Below are 25,602 nucleotides of genomic sequence, written 5' to 3'. Positions count from 1 at the left end.
TGCAAAGGAAAAAAAATGAAAACTACAATCGCAATCTCAGATTTAAATACGACAATATAGGACACCTCTACCATTTTACACAGGTACTGGAATAGACAACTGACCCTTAAAAGAAGGAAATGAGGAAGTCAGTGAAAGCCGGAGGAATCCTAGAATTGTAGAGCAGCAAAGGACTTTACAGGGTATGTAGTTCAACTCCCTCATTTTACAAATGAAGAAGCTGGAGTCTGGAGAAATGAAGAAACTCACCAGAAGGCAGACTACTAGTCTGAGACTACTGGCAGAGCCGGGACTAGATGATGGGTCTCCTGCCTTTTTATCAACTGTATTTTCCACCTCACCATAGCTCCTGAGAGCAAGTGAAAAGGCAGAGGTAAACAATTCTCTCTTCAAGAGAATGTCTTGTCTTTGTCTATGTATCTGTACTCAGCTGACTCTGTTTACATCGTTAGTTTCACAGCTGCTTTCTAAGAGGGAAATGTTTGAGAACATATGTTTCTATGACTTTTCCTTCAACCTCCAGGGCTAATTCAATTACACCATGGCTCCAAACTATCTCCACACTATTCATTATATTCAGAGAAACCAGAAGAAAAGCTGTTTCTTTAGTATTAACAATTTTGCCTCCCAGGTCAGATTTCTCTCCACTATCCACCAAGCAGTTAACACCTGAGTTCTGTAGCTTACCAACCTTATTCTCCTTTAAAAATTACAAATTCTCTGATTCCTTGTCTTTGAGGATGAAAGGCAACAGAAACAGCATGGGAAGTAAATCAAATTGGACTGTAAGAATGTCTGTCCAATGGAAAACAAATAAGAATTAGAAGTAAAAATAAATTTTGTTTCCTGTGCTTATTCACAGGTAAAGTTTATATATTGTGCATTACTACCTCAGATCATTTCAGCACAAATAGACTGTCACATGCTGTAAGAAATGCCAACTAGGTAAGAATATCTCTATATATGCATTCTAGCTTTGTCAATATCATCAAATAAAATAAGAAAATCCAAACAACATATGAAATATTTTAATCTAATTCTTTTCTTAGGAAACATCAATTTTTTGAATTTCATCTAGGCATAATTCTAAGTCTTAAAACACAGTGTAACAAAGAACAATACCCTTCCACACAGTACTCCACTTAGCCTTCATGCAAGATTCTGTTTATTTCTGCTACCTATTACTCAGAGGAAATGAGGAAGTCAGCAAATAAATGAATACACGGTGGTAACATTCTTTGGCTCAGTGGAGCACATGCTGATGTTTGAATAGGTAACACAGTGACAACCAGAAAGAAATTTTCCCCTTCAATGTTTACTAAGGTAAAAGAATTGAGAAAGAGGTATCCAAAGAAAGGAATCAGGAATGGCCAGAGCCAGGAGCAAGAGTGGGCTCAGGGTGGTTAGGCAGAAATGGGCTCTTTGATCAAAATAGACAAATGGTGAGGTAGAAATAAAACAAGGTAAAGAAGAAAGTCGAATTTTTACTTCTGCAAAATAAAAAAAGTAGGAATAATGTAGGAGTAATGTATTTCTTCGTGAGCTACTATGATACAAATGTTCCAATTATTCTCATCTGACCTTTTTTGGGGGGTAATTTACTAAAATATATGAACTGAGCATCAAAAATCAAAGCCCTACTAACAGAGATAAATTATATCTCTGAGGTCATTGCTCAAGATACTAAAAGCGCTCTATAACCAGGCTCTGTCCTACCTTTCCACTCTTCTTATACCTACTCCCTTCCACATGTCCACCATGCCTAGAATTTTCAACTACCTCGATTCTGCTTGACTTCCTGGCTTCCCTCCAATCTCAGAGAAAATTCCATCTTCTGAAAGAAGCCTTTACTGGATCCCTTAATGCTAGCTCTTTCCCTCTGAGATTATCTACAATTCACCATGTATGCATATATGTTGTTTAGATAAAAATATAAAACACACATATGTGCTATAGGTGCAAATTTCATAAGTTGTTTCCCCTAAAGGTACCTTTTTTAAACCTCTGCATCCTCAATGCCTGTCACGTAGCAGAGGCTTCATAAACATTTGTTGACTCAATAGATACCTCATTTCATTTCATGGTGAAAGTATTAAAAAGGACAATTGGTAAAATAATGGAAAAAGGGGGAAAGGCAAAAACTATTTGGGGTGGAAGGGGAGAAAGGGGGGAAATCCAAGGATTATTTCTCCAGAAGGAAAAGATATGAAGTTATACCTGTAAGAGTTTCCATCTCATATTAAGATCATCAAGCTGCCGAGACATCTTTATAGATGGATGCAAGTCAAGAGGAGACAGCTGACTGGATAAATCATTCACTGTTTTAACTTTTAGGTTGATTGGTGCAATCTCTTCTCTAAATGCCTGGAATAAAAGAAAAAGGATCGAGACCATCTGAAAAGAACATATAATAAAAAGTCACATCCCACTTCTATTTCCCCCAAAGGGCAAGGATAGTTATGAGAGAGGAAAAAAAATGTTGCAGTGATGAACTAAAAAAAAAAAAAAAAAGATTTATAGATCTAGCCCTGTGGTCAATGGGGATGCTAATTCAATGAATGATACTGTATAAGACATATTTAAGATACAACTTTGATTAGATTCTCTCTTGAACATCACTATCGTATCTATTCTTAGTTTCGTTAATCTTCATCTTTTTCTTTATAGTCTTCATAAGGGTTCTATTTCCCAAAAATTCTACTTTGGCAGAGGCTCTATTTACATCTACCCTGTTTCTTAATTAGGTCCAATTATCTTTAATTTAATGCACCAAATATTTTTGAACACCAACTATGAACAAAGTACTATGCAGGGCACTAAGCAGTATTTTATTGTGAGCTCCTTGAGGGCAATGACTGTATTTTGCCTCTTTTTATATACTCAGCATTTAGCAAAGTGCCGAGCACAAAGTAGGGGCTTAACAAATGTTTATTGACTGACTGAATAAAGATGAACTTTTGCTATCTTCAAAAAGCTTACAATGTAACAGGAGAGAAGTACAGAAAATAATTACAGTACAAAGTAGAACTGTGATAAGTGATATTGGATTACAGAAAGATGGAAGACAGACTCTATCTGGGGGATGGGATATACTTCACTGAAGAGAGCACCAAATTTATATGATCGCAATTGTGTTATGTTCTACTACTTGAACCGATAACAAATAGCAATTCAGTTAGGTGGTAGATTAAATAGATTTTTATGGGTTAGTATGGGAAGTCAATTATTATTTATGTCATTGTTCTTATAGGAAAATGTGTTCTAAATTCCAAAGAAATAACTTAAAATTAAGCATCTAGAATATAACCCCTTTTCAAGTAGGGAACTTCCTATATTATAGATGATACTTTTAGATTAACGAGTCTTAGATTTATATGGTTGAATACTAGCAGGATTTGCTACAAAAATCTTCACATAATAATAGAGATTTTCCCTTTAAATATAGAGGTAACAGAAATATGTGTGGAAAGGAGAAGAGCATCACCTTCAACTTCAATAGGCCTAATTAGCTGCCACTAAATATACAGTTCAAAGTTAATGCTCCAAAATTCTTCCTGGAGCACATGTGAGTAGTCAATGAATTTTTTTTTTTGGGGGGGGGGGGAGGCAGGGCAACGAGGGTTAAATGACTTGCCCAGGGTCACACACAGCTAGTAAGTGTCAAATGTCTGAAGTCATATTTGAACTCAGGTCCTCCTGAATCCAGGGCCAATGCTTTATCTACTGCACCACCTAGTTGACTCCTGTGTGCATATGTGTCTATACATATATATATATATATACACACACACACACACACACGTATGTATGTATATATGTATATTATATTTTAGCTGATGAATTTTTAAGAGAATTACTATAATAGCTCTGATAGTTTCATGGCAATCAATGTATACTGCAGGCAGACAAGCTGGGGAAAAATAAAAAATATATATATATTTAAGGATCATTAGGTATATGGGCGTTAATGATAGATATTTAATAAAAAATATACCTAAACTTTATACCTAAACTATTTTGTTTAAAATTTCAGCTTCAAGAAAACTTTCAGCATCTCCTTCTGGAAGTAAGGACATGCCATAAATAATTTTCAAGGGAAAGCAATATGATATAGATTACAATTACTCAATTAAAATTTTGACTTAAAAGGAACCTAACTTCAATTCAACCCAATACAAACATTACTTTAAAAATTAAAGTTGTTTTATTTGTAATTCAAAGATGCATCAAACCACTTGGTATTTGTAAGCAGATAAAAGTAACTGCTTGCTGTGACATAGACTGTTGCTAAATATTATTAAAACAAGTCAAAAGTGATGGAAAAAAATGGAGTCTTTCTGGGCAATCCAATTATTCCAGTTTCTCCTAAAATCCTCTATGATCAGTAGCATTAGAAGAATAGCCTACTCCTGGAAAGAGGAACATTTTTGCTTTTAGGTCTGCCTATAGACTGCCAATCACTTCCTGGGATACCAGCTGCTGTGTGTGTGTGTGTGTGTGTGTGTGTGTGTGTTTAATAGAAATGGAAAGTTAATAGACTTTTATTCTCCCATACAAAAATGCCATTAAGATATGACAAATGGCTTCTTAATACCAGAACAAAGAGCTGTTCCCATCAGCTTGTTTAGAACTTGCTTAAATGTCAAGCATTAAAAAGAAGCTCTAGGAGGTAGGTATACAAAAGCAACCATAAGACTCTTGATAAGGAGATGAAGATTCCCTTTTCCACAGAATAAGTAACACCCCCAATTCTTTCCTCAATGTCCCCTTCCCCAACACACCATTTCTGATAACAGATGAAGGAAATTTTTATAAGGTCTTTGTATAACAGATACACACATATAATGGCTTATATTAGCAAAGGTTCATATTTTTAGAAAATAAAAATCTTAAGAGAATTTTAATTATTTTAGAAAAAAGTGGAACAACCATCTCCTGCAATAATAATCTCATAAACTTAAAATACATTCCCCCAAATATAGCTAGTTTTCGGTTGTAATTTTTTTAAAAGCTAAGAATCTATTGAAATTCTATAAAAATGCCAACATTCTAAATGTGGTTCGAATTCTTGGACATTTAAAAATTCCCAGAGAGAAAAGGACTACTTCAAACAACAACCAAAGAAAATGTTTTGGGCCTTGAGAATGGGGCTATTCTGAAAGTGAAGCAGGGTTTCCAAAATAGTAGATGTCTATTTCCTACACTAAATTTCTACTAGAAATGCCTCATTTTTGAGTGGAAGCAGCCCAGAGTTCTCAGAGACTTTGCCAAGGAAATAACACTCAACATGGTTCTAACAAGTTAATGAGGCGTTAACTTAAGGCGAAGTAATGAACCAAGTTTTTGTCATCCAAGATCAATCTAGCATAAGTTTGGAAATGTTCATGACCAGAAGACAGACCAAACCTATGCTATAACTGACTAGGTTTTATCTTTTCAGGCCTGTCAATTTACCTTCCGGACCTTTCTGGACTTCTTTCAACTTAATTAAAGCTTGGATAGCCTCTGTTTCATTCCCTAGTTAGCTAACCTAATAACTTAATATGAGATAAATTATTGATAGCTAATTATGTAGGCATTCTCCTTCCCAAGAAACATTTGCGTTTTTAATAGTAAACAACACTGCAAATCAAATCTGCAGGCAAAGCTGAATTCCAAGTACCATTTACAAGGTCAGAGTGGAAGATAAATTGAAGCCCAGAAGCCTTTCCTAGTGTTCCTAAATCATACACCATCACTTAGCCCACACCACAACTCCCTACTCAGTTTATAAGAGAGGCTTTAATAGAATTTTTGGGTAAAGTACACCTGGCCCCTTGGGAAGTTGTCCCATCACCTCAAGGTTAGGGTTGAGGAAGGATGATCAACCATGTAGGGGGCTGAAAGACAGGTAGTATTTCCATCTTCCCTGAGATAGCCATGGAGGGGCTTGATTCAAACCTAACTATACCTGTCTTTATCACTCAACATTCTTACTCTGTCTACTCCCTCTGGGAGACAAGCTCCTTAACTTTCCAACCCTTCCCTTCTAGGCTGGGTGTTGGGCCCTGGAAAATTATAACCTGCACTACCCACTACACAAAGCAGTTTTACAAGTGCCATTAGAAAAATTCCAACCGGGGGCAGCTAGGTGGCGCAGTGGATAAAGCACCGGCCCTGGATTCAGGTGGACGTGAGTTCAAATCTGCCCTCAGACACTTGACACTTACTAGCTGTGTGACCCTGGGCAAGTCACTTAACCCCCATTGCCCCACAAAAAAAAAAAAGAAAAAAGAAAAATTCCAACATAACTAGATGCCCCTTCCTTATCACTTCTTGGTACCCTTCAGAAACTGGGGTCTGTGCTACATGAATAAGAGCCTCCACCTTTTTCAGTTGTGGGGAGCATAGGATAAGTAGGAATGGATGGATTGTAGTCTCACTCAGAAATATCATTTATGTTGTTATTCTTGTTCATCCTTCATTCTCTAAGAGGACCAATGATATCATGAGGATAATGTCTAGATTTGTGTGTGAATTGGATATAGGTGAGGCAGAGCTGTACAAGGTCATGAGCCTGATTCTTTCTTCTAGAGTCATTGACATCCAGTGGCAAGACAAAGGTCAAGATGACTGACCCAGTGAATGGCCCAGTATGCAGTGGAGGACCTTGGTCTTTCTAAATTAGGTCTTCCCCAGGTCTCAGTTAGTCTTGAGGCCACACCCATTCAGTGACTAAGGGCTAGGTAAGAATTGAGATAAAAGATAGCTCAATATACCATCATAAAGATAATAATCTATATTTCCTTCAAAACTTACTCTTCTTCCAAACTTTTCTATTACTGTTGAGAGAACCACCTATCTGCCAGTTACTCTGATTTCTTCAAATTCACTATCATCTTTGATTCATCACTTTACTTCATCTCACATCAATATCTTATCAGTTCTACCTCCCAAGTGACACAATAGAGGTCTCTGGACCCAGAGTCAGGAAGAACTGAGTTCAAATCCAGTCTCAGACACTTACTGACTGGACGAGCCACTTTACTAATATCTGCTTCAATTTCCATATCTGTAAAATGGACATACTAATAGCACCTATATCCCAGGGTGGCTGTAAGATTCAATTGAGATAAAAGACTTGCAGAGCATTTTGCAAACCATAATTATTATATAAATTCTAGCTATTATAACTTCACCCTAGTTTAGGTCTGCATCACCTCTAACCTAGATCATTGCAATAAACTCCTAATTAGTATTCCTCTTGCAAGTCTCTCCCCACTTTTTTTCTTCAGAGCAATCAAAGTGATTTTTCTCAAGGTAGGTCTGACTATGTTATGCCTCTACTCATCCTTGCCTAATGACTCGACTCTAGGATCAAATATTATTTCATATTTGTTTTTCATATTTATTTTTAATTTCTATTTATGAGTAAGGTTTACAATAGACATAATACAGTAGTACGTGTACATAATTTGTGAATGAGTATTGTCTATGTTATACATCGTTAAACTTTATAAATGTGTAAACATAGACATACTGTGATTGCATGATTTGAATTATTTCAGTGAGGGGTGGGTGATCAAAAAAGTTTAGAGACCACTAGCCTAAGGAACTGCCTTAGACATACCTTTTTCTTCCCAATGAAGAAACATATTCAGAGTCATTAGACCTCTCTTTTCTTTTCTATTCAACCACTCAGCACAATGGAAGTAAGGTGGAGATGGAAGAAGCCTAATTGGAGAGACCTTACTCAAAATAAAGTCATACACATTCTAAATCCTAGCCCTTCTGTACTATTTGTACTGTACTGCTGCAGACTTCACTCTTCTTTATTGGTTATTTTATGGATTTTCTTGGAATTCTTAATGTTTGTCCTGAATCGTTAAAGTTCAAATCATTGCAACTTGGCATTTGGACAATTCCCCTAAGAAGTTTAGAACCTACATCATTCCCTAACGACATTATTTTGCCAAGAAACGAAGGCAGGATTGCCATCACTTCTGTATATTGTTTGCATTTTGATTTTACTTAATGTTCTCTGGGTATGTTCGGAGAAGAAAAGGGTCTAGGAAATTTTGTTGTGGTTGTTCAGTTGTGTCTGACTCTTTGTGAACTGATTTGGGGTTTTCTTGGCAGAGATACTGGAGTAGTTTGCCATTTCCTTCTCCAGCTCATTTTATAGATGAACTGAGGCAAACAGGGTCAACTGACTTGCTCAGGGTCACAGAGCTAGTAAGTGTCTGAGACTGGATTTGAACTCAAGAAGATGAGGCTTCCTCATTCCAAGTCCAGTGCTCCATCCACTGTGCCACTTGGCTACCCAACAGGTCTGGAACAAAAGAAAATTCCATATCCCCAAATCAAAACACCCAAGTTTTCAAGGATAGCTCTCAATTTTAAACAGATTTTCTAACAAAGTCCAATGGTCACACACTTAGACTGGAAGTAAAAATGAGAAAAGACAATATCTAGATTACAATGGTATACTGAAGTACTTACTGTGGTTTTTTCTATGTGATCCTGCAATGAGTCAATAAGTAAATCTCCCACGGGTTTCCAGCCATTCCGTACAGTCTCAGCTTCTTTCAGGTCAGCATCAAGGTCATCCATGGCTCCTTGCAGGTCCCTTAGTTTCTCAAGTGCTTTGTCGACTTGTTTTTGCCAACTGCTCGTGACTGCATTGAGGTTCTCCCACTTCTCTTTCACTTCGGAAGACTGTTTGCGCATGGCTTTGGCAATTTTTTGGGCTTTCTCTTCAGGAGTCAATTCTATAACAAGAAAGAATAGTTGTGCATTATCCTGGGAGGGGTGGACAGGGGATGGATGGACTGGCTTTTACCTCAATATGTAGCTCTGGGAAGTAGAATCTCAGAGTTCACATGAGACACAGAGATTACTTAGTTTTAAATGAATCTTAAAAAACAAAATCCCTCTGGGCCATATCTAACAAGTATAATCAGCTTTTATTTCACATCAAGCAAGAAAGAACTCACAGCTTCTGGAGGGAGTCGGGAGTTCATCTTTGGACACCTTTAACAGTTAACAAAAGTTTTCCTCATATCAAGCAGAAATTTGCCTGTCTGTCCCTTTTACTTAGTGGCCTCCTATGGCCAAGAAGAACAAATGAGGATGAGGGGAAGGGATTAGTTGATCTCTAAAAAGGATCTTCTGAAATAGAAATGACTGATGTCAACCTTCAAAGGGCATCCACTTTCTTAGAGGGGCAAAAATAATCTCAATACTTCTTCCTCTAATCTAAACTCGGGGCTAAACTAGGAAGTATCCTTAGTGTGAGATCATTGTGTGACTTAGATTGTTAAGTTTTGGGCAATGCATGATGACCTCAGTGGCTTAATATATTGAGTATGAATATGTTGATGCTTAAAATGAACCCCATAGCCCATTTCATGTTATTTTATTTCTATTTTTATTGATGCATAAAATAAGGATAATAGCACCTACCTCCTTGGGAAATTGTGAACATATCAAATGAGATATTAAGTTAAAGCACTTTGCAAAACTTAATGTATTATATAATTGCCATAATTATTATGATGATTATTTTAATGTAATAGGGAACCTACGGAAATATTTCAACAAACAATGGCTCCAACCTGTCCTACAGACTATGTATTTTTTAAAATATCACAGGAGAACCCATGAAAAATGGTACTTAAAAAAAATTAAAACTGCTAATCCCATCATCCTTACCATAACAACTAAAGAAAAAAGTAAAATTTGATCTTACTAAAATGGTAGTAAAGGATGGAGGAAAACTCCCCCCTCCCCTCCAAAATAGCCACAAGATTTCTTTCTTTAGAAAATTTAACATGTGTCCCAGATTATATCTGATCTGTTCCTTAGCTACAGAGAAAGTTCCAACACTTAAATGACATTTCTGGCATCTACCCTTCCAACAACCCATGGTGGATATTTTCTGTGGTCCATCATAAAATATCTTTTTTTTCCCCCTGTTACAATGTTAGAAGTCTTCTAAGCAGGAAGTAGAAAAGGTAGCTATAAAGAACAAGTCACCCAGCACAGCCCTTTCCACCCCAGGATTTCAGACACAACCCACTCTTCTCATGGACTAACTCAGGGTTTGAATGGCTAAAGACCTCTGAAATACAAAGGGGTCAACATTCAAAAGTGTAGAGTGTGGGGGCAGCTAGGTGGTGCAGTGGATAGAGCACGGGCCCTGGAGTCAGGAGGACCTGAGTTCAAATCCGGCCTCAGTCACTTAACACTTACTAGCTGTGTGACCCTGGGCAAGTCACTTAACCCCAAGTGCCTCACTAAAACAAAAACAAAAACAAAAACAAACAAACAAAAAAGTGTAGAGTGGGAAAAGTGAGCTGTGGTCAAACAATATGGATCCAAATACCAGAAGTACCATTTATTACATACACGAGTACCCTTAGGGAAGTCCTGGAACTTCTTTGGGGTTCAGTTTCCTCATCTATAAAATGAGAATGGCTGAACTAGATGAGTTCTTAAGGTTCCTCCTAGAATCCTTCTAACTCAAAGGCTATTATTCTACATACTAAAGCTACATGTTTGTATAACTAGATGAGATTTTAAATAAACACACAACATAGTTCTTATAATAATTACTGGTAATTGCATACAGGTGAATAAAATGGCAGTAATTTACAACAATAAACTAAAAGATGGTTTTCCTAAGTAACCAAGTCTTTCAATTTGTGCAAATTAGTCTTCCTATGTTTATTTTAATTTTTCATCAACATCTTTCTTTTTTCTTTTCTTTTTTTTCTTTCTTTCTTTCTTTTTTTTTTTTGCTATTAAGCTGCTATCTGGGTCATTTTGAATCACTACCCTATCTTCATCATAAATGACTAGTTAATATAGTTGCTAGCCTCTTCCACAATGGGATTAATATCACTTTAAAGGCAATTTAATACCCTCAGTATCTAGCCAAAGTCAGATCCTTCCTACAATTACAATCTTTGTTTCATTCTGGATTTCCCAGAAAATTGTAGATATAAACATTTGCTGGTTAGGCCTGTTTATTGGCTAACTAAGGCATGGCTAGTAGCAAAAGTGTACAACAAAACATTAAGGACCAAGGAAGATATTACAAAATCATGAGCATGTATTTTGAAAAGTAGTCCCTATCTTTATCTCTTCAATAGAAGTAATGATATTAATTGATTACATTTATATTGTGCTTCATAATTACAAAATGCTCTATTTACACAATTTCATTTGATAATCACAGTAATTACCAAATACAGATTATTTAAATGCTTGTATTCCCATTTTATATAGGAGGACAATAAGACATAGATTAAGTGATTTGAGTTAGGTCATACAGTAAGTAGTAAATGATACAAGTAGGATTCTAATTCAGGTTTTGTGATTCTTACCATCACTAAGCTTTCTATTAGGCTACACTTAATTCTTGTTTAAGGTAATACAATGTGGCTATAATAGCAATTGACAGTAATATAGAGCCTTTCACCTATATCATCTCATTCAATCTTACAGTAATCTAGTGAGGTAGGTGTCATAGGTATCATTGTTTTCATTTTATAGAAAAGGGAACTGGGCCTCAGAAGGGTTGAATACCTTGCTCACAGCCATAGAACTACTAAGTGTCAGAAGCAGGACTTGAATCCAGATCCTCTTGACCTCAAATTCAATTGTCTCTCCCACTACACCATTCTGCCGGGCCTGAGTCTTTACCACAGTCCCTAAAAATCTGATGAAATAATTCATAAAAAAACCCACCATGATGTAGATATTGGTTAAAGATATATAGAGAAAATAAATAAGATGGAGAAATTCTGAGCAGTAGGCGGCTGGGGTGGGGAGGAGTCAAAGTCAAGGTAGAGAGAACCAAATATAAAGAGGAAAATAAAATCTTTTTCTTTCAAGGTCTCAATCTTTGAGAGCCAATGTTATGCTAAAATGCAAGCCTTATTAGCTTCCTTATAAGATATTTATCAGATGGAAATCATTCTAGATGAGCTATAAAACTGTTCTTAATAGCCCCCTGAGAGCTGGAGATAACTTTTACATCTCTGACACCTGTGTTCATTTAGAATTCATCTGATTCTTTAAGAGATATTTTACATACTAATGTTTTTTTGACTAGTGTAAAACTTCTGTGCTTAATTATGATGATCTTTCTCAGATTAGGAAAACTCCTTTCATGAATCAGTCATTTAGTAATCTGGCATTGAAACACATAGCTTCTTTGTAATGTGACAAAACATTCTACACTGTCCATTACTCTTTTTGTCTTTGCTTAATATGAATTTTTTTATTCAAAAGGTTCTTTTTTATATGGCTTATTGCATTATCTCCACTCCAGCAGCTAAGGGGAAAGGGAACCTACATTCAACTAAACCATCTGTTTATGAAAAAGGGAAACTAATAATGATTTAGAGAAAGTGACAGAGAGTTGGAACTAGAATTGTGCTTATAGCTTCATCAGGATAAGGAACTTCAGTCAAGAACACAAAAAGGTAAAATGGCTTTTAATGCTTTTTGAAATTTGTAATAAGAAATATCTCATGAAATATAAACTTATGAAGATTGATCAACAGGATTATAGATTGAGGGCTAGAAAGGCTTTGAGAGATTATCTAGTCCACAAACACTATCACTTTACAGATAGGTAATAAAAACAACTTTTTTTTTAAACAATATAAAAGAAACAAAGATAAAAGATAAAAGAACTCCATATTGGAAATGAGTTATGATCCTTCCAAGTGATACAACTCAAACTAGATTTTCTGTAAACATATTCCTAGATTCCTAGACTCCTAGATTCCACCCTTGAGCAAGGGTGAGGATACTTTACTTCATGACTCTTGCCTAGATTTTTTTCTTCAGTTGCTCCTGCCCGGAGATCAAGCTATCCCTTCTCTACTGAGATCCTGTGGCAAACCAATTCAAAATATAATAATATTCCCAGGTTTGAGGCTAAAGAGCAGCAGGAGTACCTGAAGAGCTAAATAACATTTCATGGCTGGTAATAATAAAGTCTAGAGTGAACAGCAAATTATGATCATTGCTAGCAAGGGCCAGCTCTAAGGGATCCAAATATCCAACTGGAGGTCTCATAGGCATTAATCACATCCTGAACACAATATCTTCCCACTTTACCTATCTGTCTTCCAAACTTCCCATTTTCTACTGTGGGAACCACCATGTCTCTGTTTACTCAGATTCCTCAAGCTTAGAGTCATTCTTGACTTTTTGATCTCCTTCACCACCATCCCATGTATAATCAGTTGACAGTACATTACATCATGCAAAAGTTCATCAAAAACACTTTCCCTAACTTGCTTGTCGATCATATCTCCAAAAAATTTGTCCCACTCTTTACCTTCTCTCCATTATCACCCTATTTCAGGCCCGCACTACCTTTCCACTGTACTATTACAAGAATTTCCCAAATGGACTCAATGTTGTTGGTTTCTTCCCCCCTAATACAAGATCCAAGAAGATGACAAAATAATTTTCATAAAGCATGTAATTTTCCTACTCAGAATTATTCAGTGGCACTCTATGTGCTGTAAGATTACCAAAAAACCAAAAACCCTCTGTTCAGAATTTAAAGATCTTCAAGCTGATTCTGATTTAATTTTCTAGACTTATTTCACATTACTCTCATGCACTCATTCTATGTCTCCAAAATTACCATGAAAGCTATTCTCTAAGCTTAGCATTCTAACTCCTACCGCCATACATCTGAAAAGACTGTCTAATATTTCTGCCTTCTCAACTTAAGTGTCACTTCCTCAGAGAAGCTTTTCCTTATCCCTTTAGTTGCTAGTGTTTTTTCCATCCTCAAATTATCTTGCATGTTTTATTCATGTGAATTCTGTTTCCTCTGAATTGAATTTAAGCTTCTTGAGAACAAAGGCGATTTTTTATCATTTTGTTTTTGTATTCTCAGTGCCTAGCATAGTGCCTTAATTTATTAGATACATAAGAAATTCTTGTTGAATCACTTCACTTTGTCCAACCTCTTATTTTATAGATGAGAAAACTAAAACCCATGAAGGTTAAATAGATTTCTCAACATCACAGAGCTAGTTAGCAGCAGATTTTGGACTGTAATCTACATCTCCTGACTCAAAATTCAGTTCCATTATAATTCCTTTCAGAAGAAATATTTCTTCAATATTTCTATTTTTTTCCTGCCAGCAGTCAATGCATTTTATGTACTAATAATTAATTTATGTAGCTATGCAAATTGATTTGTATATATTATAACACTTGAGTCCAGCAACACCCTTGAAACAAATATTATCAGATTGGGGTTTGAAGAAGTTAAATGCTTTGCCCAGGGTAATGTTTACTAAAAGAATGGCAGGATATGAATCCAGATCTTTGTTATTCCAGTACTATATCCACTGACAAGCTGCTATTCAAATAAATAAATGGCACTTTTTATATATCTATTTATTGTTGAGAGAACATATAGCATTCCATAAAACATTCCCCTCCAATGGTTCATGGGAAGAGGAGGAACTGATATGTAGTTAAAAAGCATATTTTCTTTAAAGGTTAAAATCTTGCAAGTCATATATTTAATTTTGGGTATGTTCAAGTTCTTGAAACAGGAGTAATAAGAATTCAAATGGGAAGAGGTATCAGGAGAGCTTACCCAAAATAACCTTTGATTTACTTTGCAGTTGTCTTGTATTTATTGGCATTCATGTCCCCTACCCCCACCCCAATAGAAGATCGGGACCAAGAACAGAGATTATTACATTCCTTTTTCTTTGTATCCCCAGTTACATATTACACTACCTGGCACAGGAAAGATATTTAATAAATCCCTTTGGAATGACTGAAGTGTCTCATCTATATATTTTTTAAAAACTCAGAAATGCTACTTTCCATTTTAGAAATGAGACTTCCAGACTTAGGTTAGAAAAGACCCAGGAAAAAAGCTATCTGCCCTACACAATCCCTGCTGCCTCATTGATTATGCACAAAAGAAAACAAAAGCAAAACCTTCCTCCCTCTATCTAAAAGCAATTGCAGACAGATAAGATCCCTGAAATGAGGGACTATAGTTTGACATTTTAAAATGCAGTCCTGAAGTTTTTAAAAATTTGTATGTAAGGAAGATAATAGGATAACATAGGGCATAGTATTCACAAGTATTGGGAATTCATAAATTCATAATTAAGGAGATCATGAGGAGGAGAGAAAGAACTGCTATAGGAGGCAGCTAGGTGGTGCAGTGGATAAAGTACAGCCCCGGAATGAGGAGGACCTGAGTTCAAATTTGACCTCAGACACTTGGCACTTACTAGCTGTGTGACCCTGGACAAGTCACTTAACCCTCAATGCCCCGCAAAAAAAAAAGGGGGGGGGGCGCAGGGGGAGGGCGAGGGGGAGGAGAGAGACAACATGACAAAGAAAATACAAAACAGGAAGCTTAAGAGGGAAGAGGCTACAGGAAGAATCAAATTTTGTCAGTAAATATAGGAGAAAAGAGATAGAAAACCCAATATATGGGAAGGTGATGAGGGAGATTTGTTCCTTATAAAAATTTTTTGTTTTAACCAAAAGCCAAAAAAAGGGGACCGAAGCCCTAGACAAATCAAAAAATCTTGCTGCTCCAAATACCAAAAGGGAGCTAAAGAGGAGATTTTGGACTGTAATCTACATCTCCTGACTCATTCCTTCTTTGGCCTGGAGAGTGGAAGTAAGTGAGATATTTACAAATCTTAACCTTTAAGGTCAACATCAAAGACACGGACTTGGGGATTAACAAAGAAAAGGACAAGAAAGAGCATCTGGAACTACTTATAGTTTTAACACAATGTCAAACTTAGTGGGAACTATATGTGTCTGATGATGTCACTCCCCTGGTCAATAAATGCTTGTGACTCTCTACTATCTCTAGGATGAGAACTGTTCCACTTTACTTTTTTTGTGTGTGTGAGGCAATTGGGGTTAAGTGACTTGCCCAGGGTCACACAGCTAGTAAGTGTTAAGTGTCTGAGGCCAGATTTGAACTCAGGTACTCCTGACTCTAGGGCCAGTGCTCTATCCACTGTGCCACCTAGCTGCCCCTCCACTTTACTTTTAAAGCCCTTCACGACCTGGCTCCAAATTAGCTTTCCAGACCTCTTACCCATTACTCCCTTTGTTGTACTCTACTCCACCCTAGTTCTTTGGACATTGCTTGGAAACACAAGGAAGATGCAGGTCCTTTCATGGTTTTTTGCTCTACCCATGTGACTACCTCCTTTTTTCCCAGTCATATATCTATCAGTTACATCCTCTACATGGCTTCGCCTATATAATTTTTGGTTGATAATGTATAGCACTTTTTCCACCGCCCTTTGGCTGACCCTCAACTTTATCTGTGCCGAGACAGAGGTAATCCATGACTCCTGGGCACAGGCACAGATGGACTCTTTTGCTTCAAGGAGAAGATTATAGTCATTAAAAGTACTGTGCAATTTCCCAAAGAAAAGCTAGATTTCTCCTGTCTCCTTTACGATTCTGGATTTAGCTTACTGTCTATGGACCAGTGTAATTAGATAAGCAAAAGAGAGCCAAAGAAGGCTGAGAGTCACTTTATGTTTTTCTTTTTTTCCATGAGTTATCATGGCAAAAAGATTCATCACCAAGTGGGACATTCAGAGATACAGCCGACGATACTTATTAAGTACTCTGGTCCTCAGAAAACAGATTTGTTTTTGAGAACCATATCCAAAGTGTTCCTCCTAGCTTAGAACCCAGGTTACCCTCACACCATGATGAGGCATTGGAGGAGAGCTTTGAGGGAGGATTTTTTCATTCCAAATCTGGGAATGGTTGTGACTCAGGGAAAACACCACCATTTCAACCCTGAGCTAGTAGATGCAAGAGGCACGCCCAGAGCATATGAACACATAGAGGAATCTAGGCATTGGAAGATTTGGAAAAGTTCTCTTAGCCTTGCTAGGGTACTCTGTTTTGATCATCTGATTGTCACATTTGTTTCTCTCTTCTTACCCAATACCAGTGAATCTTAGGGGGGAAAGTGCTCAAATAGAAACATTATTTGACCTCTACACAAGCCAGGCTGTCCTTAGAAATTGGTCAGTTTTATGATTTATGTTGTGTGATGTAACTAAAGGAGGACTCTAAGTGAAAAGAAGAATTTAGAACACCACCAAAAGAGCATTTAAAAAAAATGGCAGGGGGTAGCTAGGTGGCACAGTGGATAAAGCACTGGCCCTGGATTCAGGAGAACCTGAATTAAAATCCAGTCTCAGATGCTTGACACTAGCTGTGTGACCCTGGACAAGTCACTTAACCCTCATCGCCTCACCAAAAATAATTAATTAATTAATTGATAATAATGGCAGGGGGCAGCTAGGTGGCACAGTGGATAAAGCACTGGCCCTGGATTCAGGAGGACCTGAGTTCAAATCTGGCCTCAGACACTTGACACTTACTAGCTGTGTGACCCTGGGCAAGTCACTTAACCCTCATTGCCTGGCCAAAAAAAAAACAGTGGCAAAACCTTTAGAGTTTGCTATTATAAATTCAGGCTTTGTGAAGAAGAAAAATACAATTATTTGGGAGTTCATGCCATCCCATTAAGGGAGCACATTATCCTTTTATTCTTTATGCCTGAATCAGGAAGTAACATACCAGATGTTGACTACAATAAGAAACATACATGTAAATTACTGCCATCTTTTTTATGAGACAAATGTGATTTATGGAGCTGGAGTTGTTATAGTAATTAGAAGACACAACAGATGGTGAACAATTAATTTAAAGTGATGTGTCCATTAAACTAACCTTTGCTATCAAGTAATTGCTCATCAAGGCTGCTGATCTACTTATATAAACAGACCTATACTATACAATTCCTAAAACTGACAAAAAATGCTCTGGGAAGCTTCACTCAATCAAGTTGCTCTCTGAGAAGACATTTTAGTTTTCATGAAAGTTGTAGACAAGATTATAACATTATGTCAACAAGAGGCTTCTTTATTTCAGGAAGGACATACTGTTGGTCTGTAGGTAGAACTCATGGGAAAGAAAATCGCTTTTTACTTTACTGTGCTTTTCAAGCACTGTAATTTTCTTCTCACAAGAGCAGTTCACTATAGTTATACCTTATGGGTTTGAAAGTAGATAATTCTTTTCTAAGTTCCATATGATAACATAAACCTTAAATAATAACACAGTCAAAAAGTTTTCATCCATAGTACAACTAAAAAAAAATGTAATCAGTTGTCACAGTGGTGTATAAATTTATTATACACTGAAATTTGTACTTTCAGTAGGGAAAAGATAGTCAAGAAGGCAAGGCATCTATGTTGTAGCTACTTGTCATCTTTCAGAGAAATGAAGACAATAAACAGAAGAGCAAATGAAAAAAGGTCCACTTGTGCTCTGTGACAAGGAATATTTATGATAGCAATTAGCAAAAGCACTGAAAAAAAGAGAATTGCATCTCTGAAAAATACTTGAAATAATGTGCTATGTTTTTTGGTACTGAGATATATGTCCCAATACTGAATTATCTAACATATCATCATAATGGTTACATCTATTGAACCGTATGGTAATTTCACATTTTCATTCAATTGTTTCATTTCCTAGATAAAGCATTCACTGAGTGCCTATGGTTGGGTATGATGAAAGAATGTGTCTGCAGGGGGGGTTATACTCTAATCCTGAATATAAGAAAACCACAAAGAGAACAGAATGTGGTAAATGTATGAGACAAAAACAAAATAATTTCCACCTAGAGGGATTAGATAAGACCTTCATGGAGAAGTGGAAATTTGATCTGGACTTTGGAGGATGGGCAAGGGTTTCAGTAGGTAGAAATGAGGCATGGAAACTGATGAGGCAATTCAGGTGAAGGAGGCATTGTGAACAAAATTGCAGAGATAGGAAAATATGACACATATTTAGAGCAAGTTGGTGATTCTAATGAGTGATTTGGATAATGGTGATATCACGTTTTAGAAAATTGGGAAAGAAGAAAGGGTTAGGAAAGGAAATTCAGTACTTCAATTTTCAATATATTAAGCTTATGGGCATCAAAGGACATTCAAGTGGAAATGCCCTATTCTCATCATGTTGGTTCATTATTCTACATATGGGTGTTTCCCGCCCCCCCCCCCATCCCTACCAAGGTTCCATCACAGGCCCTCTTTTTCCTCTATATACTCTCTTGGTAATGTCATAAGCTGTCAACAATTTTACTACCATCTCTATTCAACTAACTCTCAAATCTACATATCTAGTTCAATGTCCTAAAGTTCTAAAGTTTCAACATGTCTAAAATCGAATGATGTATCTTTTTAAAACCCTTTCCTTCTCCAAACTTTTCTATTTCTGTCAAAAATACTCCTAGCCTTCCAATCTCTCCCATTTGTAATCAGCATTATTCCTGATTCCTTATTCTCCCTTACTCTACATATGCAATCAACTATCAAATCTTAACATATTAATTTTCACATTTCTCCCATACAAGCCTTTTTCCTCATTCACACACTTAAGACCTTATTTCAAACCTGAATTACCTCTAGCCAAGATTATTGCATCAGCCACTTAACTGTCTCAAGTTTCTCACCAGTCCAATCCTATATATAAAATCTATAAATCTATATCTATATCTCTCTATCTTGACATCTCTATCTCTATATCCTATCTGTAAATCTATATCTATATATCTGACCATTTGACTCCATTACTCAACCATCTCCACTGGCTTTCCATTGCTTCTAGATGACATCTAAATTCCTCTCATTGCATGTGAAAGCCTCATGTAGCCTAGCCCCACCCTTGGACAGGGGTCCAATCACACTAAACATTATAGCCCCTCCCATACTCTGCATTCCAGCCAAAATGGCCTTCATAATTTTTCATCCATGAGATTCCATCTTAGTGTCTGGCACAGAGGAGGTCATTTAAAAATGTTTAATGACCAACTACTTAGGATGCACTGCCTCTACCTTTGCATTCCTGAATGCCAGTTCTTCCTTTAAGAGGTAGTTCAGCAGCACCTTGGACATGAAACCTTTCCTGATCCTTCAACTTCGAAGGCATTCCCTCCCCAAAAGTCTGATATTCCACTATTCTGAACATATTTGTATTTATTGACTTTAAGGACACGCTCTTTTCTCTATATTTACTTGTTCTCTCTCCAACTGAAATCTAAGTTCATTTCAAGGAGGAATGGCTTCATTGTTTGTATTTGTGTCTCCAGTGCTGAGCACAGAACACTTGCTTGATAAATACTTCTTGATTGCTTCACTAGTTGTGAGTCATTAGCACAGAGATTCTGGCCCAAACCCTGAGTAGCACACATATGCATTCTGAGTGATTCATACCCACTGAGGAGCAGAGAAAGGGAATTAGTTAAAGAAACAAGGAACCAAAATCCTATTTCTCCAAGGTTTTCCCGCCTTCTTAAACCCTCAAGACTCATATATAGCATCAAACACCATAATTAAAGTATAACATTCTCTATTTATAAAAACAAATGAAAAATAAGTAATCAGCATGTGAAAAAAACTGAATTATAATCTTCCTTTGATTTTAAACAGGAAGAGAGAGTATGAAAATTAATTAAAGCTAAAGATAATTTATAACTTCATAATGCTAAGTTAATATCGCTAGTTTATCAAACAACATAAACAAAGAACCCAGAAATGTCATAAACATAGCCTAGTAAAATACATATGTGTGTATAAATATATATTTTAATATTTCTTTTGGAAACTGCAATCATTGTCATCAGCAACAAATATTATTAAGTAAAGGACCAATATATATGTTCTCCTGTACTTGGGGGAATTAACAGTAAAAGTTCAGCTCCATGAAAACATCAAGTTTTATATACACAGTAACCATAAAAAATTATGGTCATATTTCTAGGTGGGGTAGTCTGATAATGATAGAGGTAAACTTGAAGTAGGCACTAAATTTCATGACATGAGACAATAATATGAATAACAAACACGGACTACTTATTTTTCAAGTCCCTCTCTATTCTGGCCCTCAGCCATCTAGCCAATCTTTAGCAACACTTTTCTCACCTAGTCAGACCAGTCTTCTCATTGTTTGACAAATGTCATCCTTGTTGTCATTATCATTATCATCACCTCACCGCCATCCCATTTACACACACTTTAAGAATAGCAAAGTACTTAACTTGTGTTATCTCATTTGATCCTCAAAACAACTCTGTGAGATAGATACCATTATTATCCTCATTTTAAGGACAAAGAAACTCAGACAGACAGAGGAAAAGTGATAAGCCCAGGGCTACATGAGTATCTGAGGCAGGCCATGAACTCATGTCTTACTGAGTCCAAGTCCAGCATTCTATCTATGTGTGCCACACCTAACTAATGTTCTATTTGGAATACCCTTCATTCTCCTCTGTTTGTAGAAATTTTGTCCATTCTTTTCAAGGCTCAACTCAGATCTCATCTCCTCCATTTATTTATTTATTTTTAAATCTAGATGTTTGTCTGAATCTGGATTTGAACTCAGGTCCTCCTGAATCCAGAGCTGGCACTTTATCCACTGTACCACCTAGCTGCCCCTAGATGTTTTTTTTAAAAAAATGATTAATATCTGATTAAAAACTAGTTTCAGGGGGCAGCTAGGTGGCGCAGTGGATAAAGCACCGGCCCTGGATTCAGGAGTACCTGAGTTCAAATCCGGCCTCAGACACTTGACACTTACTAGCTGTGTGACCCTGGGCAAGTCACTTAACCCTCATTGCCCAGCAAAAACCAAAAACCAAAAACCAAAACAAGCAAACAAAAAAAAAAACCTAGTTTCAGAAAAATTTTAAAAAGGAAATGTTTTAGGAACTCAATTACTAGATTATATGCCTTCACTTTATTCCACTTATTTTATCCACTTCTGATATCTCTTTGGTAGAAAACTTTTTTTTTTTTTAAATCCCAACTCACCTATTTTAGACTGCAGGTTACGTTTTGGTTCTTCAGGAGCCTCAATTGGCTGGTCAGCAAGAAAGACTCGAGCTTGGTCTACAGCATTCAATATAGAATGTTCTTTCTCTTTCAATTCACGTCTCAAAGCCTTTGCAAAGTAAAACAAGAATCCTGTTAGAACTTAATGTTGTGTATAGAAGAAAATAGAGCATCCTCTTCATTTTTACCACCTCTGCCCATACCTGCCGAGAGAGTGACTAATAGCCAGAATTTAATTCAGTATATAAGTGAAAATATAAATTGTACAAATCAAAGAAATGAGAAAAAAATGAACTTGGGTTAAAAAAAGATGATTCCTACAGGATGTTAATACGCAAACATAAGAAAAATAATGATGTGTTTAAAATATTCACCTAACAGGAATTATTGTACTGTACATGAACTTATATAAAATGCACTTTTAGAGTCCACATTTCTAACTGTGAGATTGCAAAAATATAATAGCATATTTTAACACACTTTTTTGGGTTATACAGAATGACAAAAAAAAAAAAAAATCCAATGGAACAGAAGAAGGCGATTTCACAAGTGGTAATGAGATCTCCAGAAGTATTTTACATTCTTTAGAATACATTAAGTAAAAAAAAAGAAAGAAAGAAAAAAAAGAATGAAAAAAATTAAGAGGTAGAAACAAATTAAACTACACAAAATCTAAACTAAAGAGACTACATTAAAAAACACAGTCTCCAATTATCTTAAAATATGTTCCATCTCACACTGAGGCAAATGCAATTTTTCCCTTGCCAGGCTTTTTTCAATGCAAATTTATGATTCTTAGCACAGTTAGTCTTTAACACTTTTGTTCTTTAAAGTGGGGTTAAACTTTAACCCTGGCACCTATAAAAATGGTTGGTGATTAAGACACTAAACTATCACAGGCCAAGCTGGCTACTTTACTGAGCCCACATAGTTATCTGCATGGAATTTTAAAAGCTCTATCCAATGACCAAAGATCTCAATAAGAATGTTTTCATCAACTAAGTAGAAATTGTTTTTAAGATTTTGCTGCCTCCTTAAAAGTTTTCATGTATTTCTAGTAAAGTGGAAAAAAGTTCTTTATGGAAAAAAAAGACTGGAAAAGACCTTAAAAGATCACTTACAAGTTTTTAACCACTTTCTTTTTAAAGTTGAATTGAAATTCTTTGCTATGCTGCCTTTCCTTATAATAATATTAAGGAATGTAATACTTTTGGGAAAATAAATTATTGGTTGATTTTTTTTTCTGAGAGACATATCAGATAATTTACATAGCAGTTGAGAATCTACAGGATTCCTTCTGAAATCTGAACTGTTTTAAGCAACAGCATCCACTCTCTATGTATCTTTTTATTTGTATGTATCTTATTTTTTATCACTTTGAGACCTAATTCCCACAAAGCAGATTCTTTAAGTCTCTTATTCTTCTCTTAGCTTTTTGGTCATTTGACTGTTTACCTGGTAGGCCTCTAAAAGACCAACTTGCAAAGAATTCCATCTTCTAAGTATGTTTTATTACCTCTGGGAAGAAATTTAGTGAGAGGTGAGAGAGAAGATACTGGTTATAAAATTAGGTTTGTAAACTTTTATAAACTTAGGAATTCTGATCAATACAATGAACAACCAAAATAATGGAACATGCTACCTACCTCCTGATAGAGATGATGGACTCAAAGTACAGATTGGGGGTGTGTGTGTATGTGTGTTGGGAGTGGGGCATCATGGCCTGTGGAGGAATTTGTTTCACTTGATCATACAGAGTTTTTGTCCTTCTATATTGTGGGTGGGGTTGGGAGCACTAGGGAGTGATGATGGGATGGAGAGAAGACAAATTTGCATTGATTGAAAAAAATTTTGGAAAAATGAATGTGTAGGATTAATGGAACTTTTAAAAATATTTTTATTTTTCCCAATTACATGCAAAAAATTTTAACATTATTTTAAATAATTTTGAGTTCTAAATTTTCTCTTACTCTCACTCTTCCTCCACCCCTTGAAAAGGCAAGAAATGTGATAAAGATTATACATGTGAACTAGAATTAATAAATCTTTTGTGATTCATGTTTTCCTTACTCCAAATCACTAGAACAAGCAGAGATTGGATTGTCAGTCAATAAACACTGACTAATGTACTATGTATGTAAAGTGCTAGGGATAAAAAGAAAGACAAAAGATGTCCTTGTCCTCAAGGAGCCCAGCACAGTACCTACTATTTAATAGGTGCTTAATACGTTTTTATTGTTGTTGTTTGTTGTTATTTGTCTTTCATTCACAAAGAGGATCATGACATTGGGGTGATATCAAGACTTGCACTGAATTGGATTTAAGTGAGGCAGGGCTGTGCAAGGTTACCAACCTCACTCTCTCCTCCAGAGGCATACAGGTCCAGTGGCAAGATATATATCAGGACCACTGGAGATGGCCCTGGATGTTTAAGGCAATTGAGGTTAAGTGACTTGCCCAGGGTCACACAGCTAGTAAGTGCCTGAGGTAAAATCTGAACTCAAGACCTCCCAACTTCAGGGCCAGTGCTCTATCCAATATACCACCTAGCTACTCCAAATGTTTATTGATTGACAGATTGAAGGTGGTCACAATCTAACAAAATGGCAAAATTGCTAACTAAGCATCATAGTAGTTAAAAAAAAAAAGAATTATTGTTCAATCATGATGGAGAAAAGCAACGTTACTGTTTGCCTAAAAAATGTAGCTTAAATTATAGAGATTTATGTACAGGAAAATGTCTTCTACATTTCAAGACTTAGAGATCTAATATCATATGGTTATATGGAACTTTTAAATATTCCTACATATTCCTGACTAAGTAAAATACAGGAGCTTAAAGAATATGGACTAAACTTTATTGTGGTTTTATATTTTTTAAGCTGAGTAAAGTCAGATAGTTCCAGAAAAGTGAAAGTGGTAGAATCTTTTATCTTAATGCAGCAAGAATACACACATTTCCCTCTGAGCTCCTTGTAAGCAGAGAAAGAGTTCCCACAGGTTCCCCTCCCCACCCCATTCACCTATATTTTGAAGAAGAAGAAATAGCCCTAGATAATTTGCCTAATCCTGACCCTATATCCAAGGAGTAGATAGGAGATGGAAAGCTAAATGAAAAAATAATAGAAGTGACTTTCTGGAACCTAAAAAGACCGAATGAAAGAAGTTGACACAAATGGGAGACAAAGTCTTCCTTGCTATTTCCAAAAATTTAACCATCTTTCCTTTTTAAAATGAGGGTGGCTAGGTATTCACAAAAGCCTGGGAAGACTTAGATGAACTAATGCAAAATGAAATGAGCCAAACCAGAAGAACAGTTTATATAATAATAGTAAAATCACAGCAATAATCAACAGTGGAGAGTTTAATAACTGATCAATACAATGATTCACCATAATTTCAAAGGACTAATGATGAAAAATGTTATCTACTTCCAGATAGAGAAATGATGAACTCAAGAGGCCAGAATGAAGTGTATTGTTTTTTTTTTTCTTTCCTCTCTCCCCACCCCCCAATCCTGAACATGGCTAATACAGCAATATGATTTGCATGACTTCATATGTATAATGAGTATCATATTTCTTGAATTCTCAATGGGAGGAGTGGAAGGAGGCAGAGAATGTGGAACTAAAATTAAAAATAAAATTGAATAAAA

At 36.2% G+C, this 25,602-nt stretch overlaps 1 protein-coding gene across 3 annotated transcripts in view; it reads right to left on the bottom strand.

The window, feature by feature from the left end:
• UTRN (utrophin) overlaps window positions 1-25,602 on the bottom strand; it is a 705,722-nt gene that overhangs the window by 142,466 nt on the left and 537,654 nt on the right. For all 3 annotated transcript variants that reach the window (XM_044001726.1, XM_044001724.1, XM_044001725.1), the window contains 3 exons: window positions 21,927-22,056; window positions 8,482-8,750; window positions 2,218-2,364 (listed from right to left, as the gene is read on the bottom strand). In XM_044001726.1, the coding sequence (XP_043857661.1) occupies window positions 2,218-2,364; window positions 8,482-8,750; window positions 21,927-22,056 (546 nt within the window). The remainder of the gene's footprint in view (window positions 1-2,217; window positions 2,365-8,481; window positions 8,751-21,926; window positions 22,057-25,602) is intronic.

Source organism: Dromiciops gliroides, chromosome 4, assembly GCF_019393635.1.
Source record: "Dromiciops gliroides isolate mDroGli1 chromosome 4, mDroGli1.pri, whole genome shotgun sequence".
Classification (NCBI taxonomy): domain Eukaryota; kingdom Metazoa; phylum Chordata; class Mammalia; order Microbiotheria; family Microbiotheriidae; genus Dromiciops; species Dromiciops gliroides.
The sequence above is the reverse complement of the archived record's forward strand: the minus strand, read 5'-3'. Positions and strand labels throughout refer to the sequence as shown.